We start from the raw sequence: 12,049 nt of genomic DNA, 5'->3' as shown, positions 1-12,049 counted from the left end.
TGGGCAGGGATGAAGAGCAGCAATCCCTGCAGCCCCTCCCAGGGATGATGGGCTCTCCAGGCTCCAAGGGAGAAGGGCCAGGGATGAGGCTGGACAGGGACACCCAAGGCAAGTCCTGCCCTCGGTGAGCGGCTGACATGGAACAGTTGATGCTGGAATGAGGAAAGGATTGAGCCAGAGTTCCCAATAATGGCACCCAAACACCAGCTCACAATCTGGGAAAGCAGAGGTTTGGAAGAGGCTGAGCTGCCTTTAGCACTGAGCTGTGGGTGGCTCTCAGACCCCTYTCTGTGATTCCCCACCGACTGCAGGGCTGAGAGCAGAGTTTCTCAATGTACTCCTGCAATTTGTCCTGATTTTGCTGCTCTCCCTCGCCTCTGCCCAGCCTGCCGTGAGCAATGTGAGCATGGCACGCTGCCACTTTGCCATGTCTTTGGGTATCTTTAGTCATAAGGGCTTTCAACGTTCCTTGACTTTTTAAAAAAAGATTCCCAGCCTACATTTTTAAAGTCTAATTTACCTTAAAGAGACCCTCTGACGGAAGCAGCCAGCCTGCTTTTCACAAACACCAGGGGGACAGTTTCCTGTGGATTTGTTCATTTAACTGCACCCTGCTGGGGGCTGAGTGCTCAGGTGGGACAGTGACAGTGACACACSATCTCAGCACCCAAACAGAGCTCAGTGCAACACCACACTGGGCCTTCCTCCATCCAAACGAGACCTTACAGCTCAATGGACCTTTTGGCGTGTTTTTATCCTAAATATTTGCTGTATCAGGAAATAAATCGTAAGAGTCTGGATGCCAGAGCCTCTGGCTTTGCTCTGAGCCCTCGGATGCAGCAGCTGGGGCTGAGGCAGCCTTTGGGGGCAGGGAAATGGGGTCTGACAGCACAGGCTGGCATGGGCTGAGGGATGGATCCTATCAGGGACAGRGGGATGTAACCCCACCTCCCCAAAACCCCAACCCCAAACCTGCTGGGAAGGGCCAAGGAGCATCCCCAGGGGAGCGGGGACACCAGTGCTCTCTGTTTGTGTAACTCCACTGCCCGAGGASAGCTGTGCCAGGGAGCTCAGCACATTCCTGCCCAGCCCCTCAGCTCTGCCTGGCTCCTGGGCTGGGCAGGAGATGCTGGATTCCTCCTGGCCAGCCYCACGGGGATCCTCGAGGGGCAGGAGCAGAGCTGAGCACATTTGTGGGGCAATGCTGTTTTGGTTCTGTGGGTTCAGTGGGACATCAGAGCTGTTCTGGTGCCTCGTTCCACCCCAAGATCCCTTTGGCTGAGAGGCAAGAACCAGTTCCTTTCCAAAGGACTGGAAACAGGAGAGATGGGAAACCCTTGTGCAGCTGATGCCTTGTGAGTTTTTAGCCTCTATTCTTCACATGTCTGTAGCTTTGGTGTGCAGTTCCAGGCTTCAGAAAGTGCTAAAAACCTCTGTTCCCAGCATTTTAGACAAAACTTTGCTCTCAACTGGAAAATCCAAAGACACTTTGTTGCCTCAGAGTCTTAAAACGTGTAAACAACAGAGAATTTGGGGGAGCAAATTTGGGCTGTGTAACATCATCACCTGAAAGTGTCATTGGAGAATTGGGGCTTGATGTGTTCATGAGACAGAATTTATAAAAGGTGAATATCTCATGACTTGGGGTCCATTTTGGGTGTAGCCTCAGGAGGAGGCTTTGTCTGCCCTCAATGTACCTGTCTGCTTTTATTCTCTCCACTTTGTCTGGCCCTTGTTTCAAGTGAGCCCTGTTTTAGGCATCACAGCCACGTCACTCTGCTCCTCTGGCCTCTGCAGCTGCTCCCAGGGGCTTCAGACTGTGCTGAGGAAAGGTCACAGAGCAGGAGGGGCAGGTTTGCAGCTCTGCAGGTTTTGCTTGTTGGCCAAATTCACACCCAGTGCAATTGCAGGAGCAGTGAGTGAGGCACAGAGTGTTCTGCAGAGCCTCCTGCAAAGCTGTGTGGTCACAGGAGGCTGAGCCTGATCCCTGCCCAGACAGCCACACAGATGGTGAAGGACTGAATTCAGCCCTGTCTGGATTTTGGCACTGCTCCTGCTGGCTCCTGCAGCCCCTCTGCATCCTGCTCTCCCCTCTCTGCTCCCTGCAGGCACTGGAACAGCAGCAGGTCCCAGGTCGGGTCAGCACTGTGACATTGTGACATGAGTCCCCTGTGACACCAGCCCCCTGTGACACTGCTCAGGGCACGTCCCTGGCACCTGCACAGCCCTGCAAAGGCTCACTGAGCATTCCAGGCCATGGCACCATTCAATGTTTTCTTCCCTTGAGCACCCCTGTCTCAAAGCTGGGGTGCTGTTTCAGAACTGGTTTTAATGCATACTCTGTTCATTGCCCCCCTTGGCTATCCCTGGCTGGGCCAGGACTGGCAGCACCCAGCTTCCCTTGCCCAGTGACCCCACAAATGCCTCTGGCCTGCAGAGAGCAGCAGCCAAGAGCACAGGGCTCTGGCAGAAGGGCTGAGGAACACTGATCTCTAAAACCCTCATTACACCCTCTGACCAAGCCAGCGTGCTCTTTGGCCCTCCCCATGCCCAGCTCACAGAATCATGGAATATCCTAAGTTGGGAGGGACCCATAAGGATCATCAGAGTTCAACTTCTGGCCCTGCACAGACCCCCAGGACTCACATCAGCCACCTCAGCAGCCCCAGGGCAGCACTGAATCTCTCCTGAGCTGCTGAACCCCAGCCTGGCCCATCTCCCCACCCTGCTGCAGGCTGGGCCCAGCCTGACCCCAAATGTGGYATTCTGTGGAGATCTGCAGTGCTGGGAAAAAGAGACAAGGGCTGGGAGGTGCTGCTGAAGTCAAGCACTGCTCCTGGTGGGTCAAAAACCCACTTAAAGTACGAAGGGCTGTCCCAGGGCTGCTCTGTGTTTGCAAACAAGATTTTTGGCTGGTCCCAYAGGCCCTCTTTAGGCTGTAATAAAAGCAGGAGTGTTGTGGTGCAGGGATTACCTCGTTTTTCCAACAAAAGCTACATAGGAATGAAACATTCTCCCACTAACAGAACTCTGAAATGTCTCTTTTATCTCCCCATTTGGAAACCTGGGCTGCAATGGAGCCYGACAGGATTCTTTTATTTACTCCATCTCCTGTAGCACAGCTATTTCTGGCTGCTGCTATTAAGCCAGGCTCATTTTGCCTCTCACCCAACCTGCCCTGCTCGGGCAGCTCACAGGAAGGCAGCAGCAGCAATAAACCACAAGCTGGAGCTTGCACTGCCTCCTGATTACAAGAGACACATAAAGAGCACAAATGAAAACTCAATGTGTTCCAWGCAGTCACTGATCTTCCTGGGCTGTCAGGAAACACCTAACACGGGGCCTTAGCAAGGATTGCTGAGCTGTTGGTGACAGGAAAGTGAATTCAGAGCAGGAATGCCTTAACCCTTCCTACTTCCTGCTGTCATTCTCAGCCCCGTGCCACAGTGCCCTGGAGCCCGTTGGGGGAATTCAAATTATTACCCAGAACAGAAAAAAGAAGATCCTCATCTGCTGAGAACCTCGAGCATCCCCAAAGTGATCGTAATTAATGCCGTGTGTCACAGGCCTGGATGTGAAGCACCGTGATTTGCAAATCTAAAGCATCTCCGTGTCAAAYCCTCTCAACTTCAGGGTGATAAGGAAAGAGGACCCTGTGCCTTTAAGGCAACATCTTTTAGTGTTACCATCATCCAGCATCGCCTTCATTTCCTGGAGTCCCAGAATGGGTGTTTTTCTCCTCATTATCCACGTGTGGCACAGCACACTGAGGCACTGCTTGCTTCCCACCCTGGCTATTCCCTCCTGCCTTCCCCAAACAGCTCTGCATGGGGCACCCAACCAACCCCGTGGGAAAGCACCACTTCATCCTCGTGGGTCAGCAAATGTGGGCAGGAATTCACTGGGAGAGTTGGACATGAATCCAACAGCTCCAGGTTGCCTGGCTGTGCAAGGAACACCTGAACCCTGAGCTCTCCCAGGGGCTCTAGATCAGGAACTGCAGCACCCAAACTGGAGCTTCAACACTGAATTTATGGAACCCTGAAATGGGTGACAAGGCCATTTCACCAGATCCTCCCTCCCTGGCACCAACAAGGAATTCAGTGGGGATGGTAGGAAGTAACCAGTGCTGCCTGATGGCAAAATCTAAGCCAAATAGGTTTATCTGTAAAGCTTGGCAACTTTTTTTTTTGGTGAAAATACACCACACAAGTTGCTCTGTAAGATKTTTGCCAGCAGGTAGAGGTGCTGGCCATGGTGTCAGATTCTCCACCTGCTGTTGCCCTTGGAAACCTTAGGGCAGCATTCCTGCTTGGAAGAAAAGCTTCAATACACCCCCAGTGGTGGAAATAACATCTGCCAAGTACATTTTAGTGCAGCCAGGGATTGCACTCATCTTCCCAGGCCAGATCCCTRTCTGCAGAACGGGGGTCATGGAAATGCTGTCAGGAATTCCCAGCCTTGCAGGTGGAAAAAGCAGGCAACAACCAGATGAGAATGTCAGGAAAAAGCACCCTGAATCCTCCCTCACAGATATTCTTGGCCAGGTATCCAAAAAAAAAAGGCTCTGTAACCTTGAAACATTTTCAGGCAGCAAGAGAAAGGGATGGCAAAGCCTCTGGAAAGCAGGACAGGAACAGAGCAGATGGGGCTGGTTTGGAAATGTGTCACCTGCTGCTGAAAGCAGGGAGCTGGACACTGGAAATATCTGCACAGCCAACAGTGTTCCTTACACAGGGAACATTGGATGGATCAGCAGGAAAAATCCTCCTCTTGCACTGCATGGACTGTGAGCAGGAACCTGCAGGGTGAGGTGGAACAGAGTTTGGAGATGATGGAGATGGCAGGGAATGACAGAGAATGCCAACAGAACTGTCCCAGAGCTCAGGGATCAAACTGTGTCCCTGCAGGAACTCCTGCATCGGCCTCCCCAGGCACAGGATCCATCCCCAGCGGGTGCAAACCCCTGCCAGGGACAGCCCAGGCCATGAGGGTGAGGACGATGGGCAGGTCACTGCAGCAAGGATCTGAGGAGTGGGGGATCCTGTCTGAAATACGTATTTGCCTTCTAAAGCCTCTTGGGATATCTGCCATGCCTTCATCAAACTGAAGCAGCTGTGGTGTATTTAAAGAAGGAATGAGTTTCTTGTTTCTATTAAAAAGCTCTTTTGGCCAATAGAGATAAAAATCAACCATTATGATTTTTCATACTGTGTCACAATGAGGGATGTATCATACCTATTAATTTATCATACCTGAAGAAAACCCACAAATGCAGATTTTCTGAAGATTCACTGGGATGYGCCATCCTAAGTGGCTCCAAAGCTGTGCTCAGGGGTGTGTGGGTCAGATTTCACATCTCTCAGGGTGACAATTTWAGAGCCGGGGTAAGGAAGGCTGGCTCCAGCATCCCATACCTTGAGGTAGATGGTGCCTCACACCAAAAGCCCCAGGACATGGGGCAGAGGTTTTTTCCAGGAAAGCAGAGCTGATCCTGCTCCTTTTGGGATCTGCCRGGGAGTTCAAGACAGCACAGACTACAAATCATTCAGGTTTATTTTATCTGTGGGATGCATGGTCCCAAAATGTGAGCTAACACTCCTCTGAATTCCAAACCCGGAAAATCCTTCTTAATCAAGGAAAGCAGGATGAGGATGGGAGAGCCCAGCTGGGACCTCATCCCCCTTCTGCCCCAACAGGGCAGGGGCAGCTGGAGTTTGATGCTGGAAAAAGAGACACAGAAGGAGRACCTACAGTGGGGTCTGAGCCCTGTGCCCACGGGGTCACAGAGGGACTGCCACCCCTGTCACCCCAGGCTCGGTGACACACACTGTGCCACAAGAGCTCAGCAGCACTCGTCTCTGTGCCAGGCAGACCCAGCCCCATGGCACAATCCCCAGGGTGTTCTCCATGCAGGCACCTCTTGTGCAGCACCTCCTCAGCCCCAAAATGCCACCAAAAAGCCTTTCTCTACACAGAAAGGAGAGCACGGTGCCACACTAACACTGCTGGCMCACTGATGGAACTTTCCAGGCCCCAGCAGCTCACTGGAAACTGCTGACTGTTCTCCACTCCCGCTGCTGACCATGGAGATCCCTGCTTTTCCCAGAATTCAGGGAATACTCAATGCTTCTCTGGCCCAGACCGAGCTGCCCAGCTGGATGCTGCCTATTGAATTGGAGATTGGGGGTCACAATCAGAGAGGAGGAGGTCAGGATTAAACAGGAAAGCAGCTGCGCATCTCCAGCCTCACCGCAGCTCCCGGGACTGGCTCCAGCACCACTCTGGGGTTATTTGTGCTCAGGGAGGGAAAGGCACAGCAACGAGGAGRGGGAAACAGGCACAGGCAGGGCAGAAGGCACAGCTCCAGTCAGCCGTGACTCAGGAGAAGAAAGTGCCACCCACTGCAGTGGCCAGGCCAGCGAGGGGCAGTGATGCCACTCTGAGTCAGGAGCCACCCACGGCCCCACCCACGCCCTCCTGAGGGTGCCACGCTCAGCCTGTCCTGAGCCAGCATCAAAGGAGTCAGAGGGACATTCTTCACAAACAAACTGGGGGCTCTGCYGGGAGAYAGGGYCAGACACTGACAGGTCAAAGGAGCAATGGGATGAACCRTAAATTCCATGGGAATTCCACCAATTGAMACAGACTGGTACTGACCCAAGGCTGWGCYAAATCCCTGAACTYAAGAGAAAAAGAAAAGACACAAGAAAAATAAAAAGGAGCAGCGGAATCGCCAAGAGGGATGCACATGAGAAGGGATCTGTATCAGGTGATTCAGGAAGTCTGTACCTCTCCAGTCCTCAGCCAGTGGGGAAAGAGAGAGGGAAATGGAGCTGGGAAATTGGGATAGAAAGGAGACTGCTCCCTAAAGCAATTTGAGAGACCCCATGGAAATGCCCCATGCCCTCTCCCTTTATTTGAATAAAGTCACAGGACTCCTCTGTCTCCTTTTTGGACATGAACCTCTGGTTTTTGTGGATTAACTCTCCTGACAAGCAGCTTTGTCAGGAACAAACCCTGTGCTGGCCCAGGAACCCCTCTGAACAGTTCTGTGTGGCTGCAGGGAGTGACWGCAAACCCCGAGCTGTCACACACAGGATGGATGGGCTCTGTCCCTCCATGTCACACGGCTGGGATCACCTCGGTGGGACACAGGGGTACAGGAGCTGCTGCTGGACACAGCTGCTCTGGAACASAGCTCACCTGCTGCTACTGACCCTACAGCAGCAGCACCCTGTGCTGCCTTCCCACCTTTCCCACGGATTCCAGGGCAGGGAGGGGCCCTGTGATACCCAGCACAGCAGCCACAGGAGGAGGAGGCTCCAAAAGCCTCTTCCTGAGTGGAGAGGCACCCAGCACAGGAGGGCTCTGCCCATCACCATCTCCACGCAGCAATCGGGCTGTCGGCCCTCCTGCCAGGGTTTGTGGTTCATCCAGGAACTGCAGGGCTATCTAATCCCACATCATACACTGCAGCCAAAACCTAAACCGAGAAGGGAGGCAGCGAGCCAAACCAGGAGCACATGAGAAAAAGGCATGAAAAGAACAAGTGGAGGCTGGATTTGCCAYGAGCACAAGAATCCCTCAATCCCTKCMCCTTYTGCAYGTGCAGCCCACAGCCACYGTGCCCTGAAAACCACTTTGGAGCAGCAAAACTGGYCACAGCACGCCCTTAGCTGTGTCCTTACCTTCTTGCAGAGAACCATCTGGTGATCAAAGAGAAAGAAAACTCGCTGCTGGTTCCGTCCGTAAGGCTGGTAAATCCAGGACATCTCTCCCGTGTAGATCAGCTCCGAGCTGCGGTCCAAGATGTCGTCTCCCTGCAGGGCACAGGCAACCAGGCTCAGTCAGCTGCACGGGACAAGTTTGTCTTTGCACAATGTGCACAAGCGATAATAAATAGGATTTGGGCCCTTCTGCAGCTCTCAAAGCCAGCCCATCTGATTTTGATCAGAAGTTGGGGTTAGGGGATAATTCTGAAGGGAAGGAAATAACTGAAGGAGGTGTGGACACTCAAAGTATGGTCACCATGGCTCACATTGCAATGGGGAAAGAGCTGCCCCAGACACTGCCCCCACTCTGGCCCCCAAGTGCCCCCAGACCCTTGGCTCTTGCTGTAGGTGCTGGTGGCAGTAGGAGAATGAAATCCCTTCCTCCTGCCCACCCCAGAGCCACTCTGGATCCAGGGTACCAAACTCCCTTTCAAACAGCACTGAAAACACATCTCCTCCTGGAATCTCAGGCCAGCTACGAAAGCCTGGGACTCACTGGGACAYCATTCCCCACCTCCAAGGCAGCCAGCACTCAGCCCCAGGATTGCTGCCTCCCTTCCCACTCACGCAGGCACTGCCAGTCCCTTCTCCCACAGCTCACTGCAGCTCCCCAGCTCCAAAACCCTGTCAGGACCACCCCAGCTCTGCTGGCAGCCCCRGCCCCCCTGGCTGGCCAGGCCTCCCTGCTGGCTGCCAGTGCCCTCACYCTTCCCTGCCTCCGGCTAACGCTTGCTTTCCTCTCCCGAGTTTTTTTTAAGGATTCATGAGCAGATGGTCTTGAAAACACAGCACTGTCTCTCCCACTCTCTGAGAGAACAAATGCAGTCACCCTCCACTAATTGGAATGAGCTGGACTTTTTAAAAAGTTAATTAAAATCTATTTATTAAAAATGGGTGAATTCACCACCACCTGCCCTGTGGGCATCTCCGTGGAGCAGCGCGGAAGGAAAGTGGGATGGCTCTGGCTCAAAGGTAAGGAGCAGGATTCAGCAGCAAGTCAGAGAAGAGCTTTTTTTTCCTTTTTGGCTGTGAAACTACTGCAGTTCTGGCTTTGATGCCAAGCTGGAACTGATTTCTGGGACAAGAGCGGCCCAAAAATCCCAGCAAACAGCTTGTGAAGGTTCAGCCAGCTCTGGGGGCACCCAGCTAGACACGCACTTGTGGTGCTGCTCACACTCGCAGGTGCCAGAGCAGYCAAGAGTTCTCCCCACTGCAGACTCCTCGGTGAGGATTTCCAACTGCTGCTCAGGTAAATGTGTAATTAACCTCTCAGCATTGATTGGGAGCGACCGCCCGTGTCCCCGGGCTGTGTGACAGCAGCAGCTTCATTAAGTCACTGCATCACCACGCTGCAGCACAGATTCCAAACGGCCTCAGCCAGGGCTTCAGCCACCTCCCTGCTGTGCCTGGGGCTCAGGAGGGGTCACTCCCCAGGGACACCAAGGGTCACTCCCCAGGGACACCAAGGGTCACCCCCCAAAGGGCTGGGCTGTGGTCACACAGTGCCCAAACCTGGCCACAGCCCAGGACCAGGTGCTGTGCCACAGCCCAGGTGGACAGCAGCCCTGGAACAGGAGTCCTCTGAAGGAATCACACCAGCTCCAGAAATTGTGAGCTCTCCTGGCTAAACATGAGCTTATCTGATGAAGATTCCCACAGGCCTATGGATGGRAGCTTTAGGAGAGGGGGCGAGCTTAGGAGAGGCTGGCTGCTAAAAATAGAAAGGCAGCTTTGTCTTTTACTCCTGTGGTAGCATCTGAAGCCTGAGGACACACAGAGGGCTCTGTAAACACTTCTACTTGATTAGCTGAATCCAAACTGTGTAGTCCCTGCAAGCAACATAACCCAAAAACATCCAGATCCGAAATGATGGGATTTGTATTGCATTTCTTATGTGGGAAAACAATTTCTGTATAGAATCCATAGGCTAGAAATAGCTGATTTCCCATTTGGGGTGACCAAAGTGGGAAATGTAGACTGCAAGGAGTTTGGGACAGGCCATGAGCAGCGTGCCGGTGGTGCTGCCCTGCTGCTCCAGCCTGGCTGCTGTGCCAATTGCCATGGGGGAACTTGGGGCAGAATCTCCACAGGCTTTTTGTGTCCTGGCACAGTTGAGCACCTCTGACAAGCACAAACTGTGTCCGGCTGGTCCCCATGGAGGGGCTCAGGGGGCAGTTGTAGGATGGGGGGCACAGAGGGACAGTGGCTTTGCAGCTCTGCTGCCCCCCTGGCTCCCCCAGCACACCTCAATCCCTGTCCTGGGTCCAGGCAGGCTTCCCCCAATGTCTCTCCCAGTCCCACACCTCCAGTWCTGTACAGAGCTAGGAAAAAAAATTCCTTTTTCTTTTCCATTTTTTCCCAACTCCTACAGAGCCTGGATCATCTCTATCCTTCTGTTAGTTAAGAGAAACCCTGCTGAAAAGGGAAGAGGCTGAACTTTCTGTGACTCTGAACTGGCAGACGTTGAGCAGAGCACAGCAGTAGAATAGCCAAGAGCAACCCTGACTCCCCAGGCCTTTTCCAACCTGAGTTTTGTCCCATAAAGCTCCAACAAAACCCCTCAGCCCTCCCCAGCTGTACTCAGAGTTTTCAGTGCCCATCCTGCTGCATCTGAAGGGCAGCCCAAGGAAAGCTGAGTCCTCTCTYCTTCCCACAGTCCCAGGCAGAGCCCAAATCCTTTGTGGGCAGGAATGGGAACAGAACGACACCCAGATCTAGGCTGGATGGGAGCCCCCTCCAGCCCTGCAGGGACACACAGGGCACCCCTGTGCCAGCACRGGGTCAGCTCTGCTCTGCTGCTGTGCTGCTGCCTGGGGGAGATGTGCATCCCCAGCCCCCCGTTCTGCTGCAGTGACCACCAYGCTGCGAGGAACCAGAGGGGTTTCAGCACTGGCATGAAATAAACGCTGCTGGGAGCACCAGGACAGCAGGGAAGGGMTTGGCACCGAGAGCTGCTCCCCCTCCCAGGAGCCAGGGCTCAGGAATGCCCAGAGCCCAGCAGAGCTGCTCCCCTGCACCCAGCCCACCCTGGCACAGCTCTCTGCTGTCACTGCTGGGCTCCAGGAGGAGATTCTGTGCCCTTTCCTGCTTCCCAGGGAGCCAGCAGGGCTCCCTCGTGCCTGACACCGCTGTTCTGCAATTAGAGACTGACAGGCTGATTAGCACCCGGGGCTACACTGAGATCACAAAAAGGAAATACTGTTCTTTTCAACAGGCTCCTTTTCAATACCTTCTGTTACTTGGGAGGAAAAATAAAAAGAAGAAGAAGAAGAAGAAGAAAAAAGAAGGCTCGGTTTCAGTCCCTGACATAGGTTTTTTTCCCCAGGAGGATTTCTCATCAGGCTGTCCTCACTCTGGTGGTTCCAGGCAGCTCCCTTTCACAGCACTCTTGGATTCACTAACGCAGTATTAGGCTGAGGCCAGTGATTATGGATTACATAATTAAGGGCAGCAAGGCTTGATTTAAAGGACCCGTAAATAACAGGAGCGGGAAGAAATTTAAAAGGGCAATGCTCCTTAGATTTGCCAAATATATGTATCTGTCCCTTCACGGAAATTTAATACTCTTGGAAGCTGCCACGGTGGCACCCCATGGGAATCTTTGGTAGGAATATTTAAATAGCTACACAAACCAAAGCAATCTGTTCAAATAACAAAACCCATCCAGACTGATGAGCAAGGCTCTGCCCTGTGCCAAACATCCCACTGTTGGATCAGGGTCCTCCACACCACCTCCCTCCTGTGAGAAAAAACCGGGCTGAAAGGGAGGAAAGTGTTGTTGGAGGGCTGGAGAGGGAGSCTGAACTGCCTCAGTGATTGCTGCTCCATTTTGTTGTGATGTGGTTCAAGAGCAATTCCAGGTGTGCTGAGGCATGGACCTGCTCTCCATCCCACGCAGGGCACTCGGACAGCCTGGGCTGGGTGGTGCCCAAGGGAACAGTGGGACAGTGGCACAGGTGGCACAGGTGGCACAGGGCTCCTTGGGCTCTCAAGATCCATGTGGGGGGCAGGAGACAGGGAACAGGCTCCTGCCAGGGCACAGCAGCAGAGGGAAGGCAGGGATGTCCCTCTACACAGTGAAAATACAGCCCTGTCCAACCTGGAGCTGCCRAGGACTTGGGAATGACCTGGGATTTGTGGGAATCTGTGTCTAATCCTGCTCTGGGTGTGTCTGTGGAGATATTCCCACCCAGCTCTGGGGCTGGAGCTACCCCCGAGGGCAGGAGCAGGGCAGGGAGTGAGCAGCAGAGGCTGCCCGGGGTGTGCTCTGGCTG

At 53.5% G+C, this 12,049-nt stretch overlaps 1 protein-coding gene across 4 annotated transcripts in view; it reads right to left on the bottom strand.

The window, feature by feature from the left end:
• Positions 1–12,049, bottom strand: part of ARHGEF9 (Cdc42 guanine nucleotide exchange factor 9) — a 212,034-nt gene that overhangs the window by 27,971 nt on the left and 172,014 nt on the right. For all 4 annotated transcript variants that reach the window (XM_057384215.1, XM_057384216.1, XM_057384218.1 and 1 more), the window contains one exon: positions 7,692–7,823. In XM_057384215.1, the coding sequence (XP_057240198.1) occupies positions 7,692–7,823 (132 nt within the window). The remainder of the gene's footprint in view (positions 1–7,691; positions 7,824–12,049) is intronic.

This window comes from Malurus melanocephalus, unplaced genomic scaffold, assembly GCF_030028575.1.
Source record: "Malurus melanocephalus ecotype Western Australia unplaced genomic scaffold, MMel_1.1 scaffold_692, whole genome shotgun sequence".
NCBI classification, from domain to species: domain Eukaryota; kingdom Metazoa; phylum Chordata; class Aves; order Passeriformes; family Maluridae; genus Malurus; species Malurus melanocephalus.
This window is presented reverse-complemented; position numbering and strand designations above follow the sequence as displayed.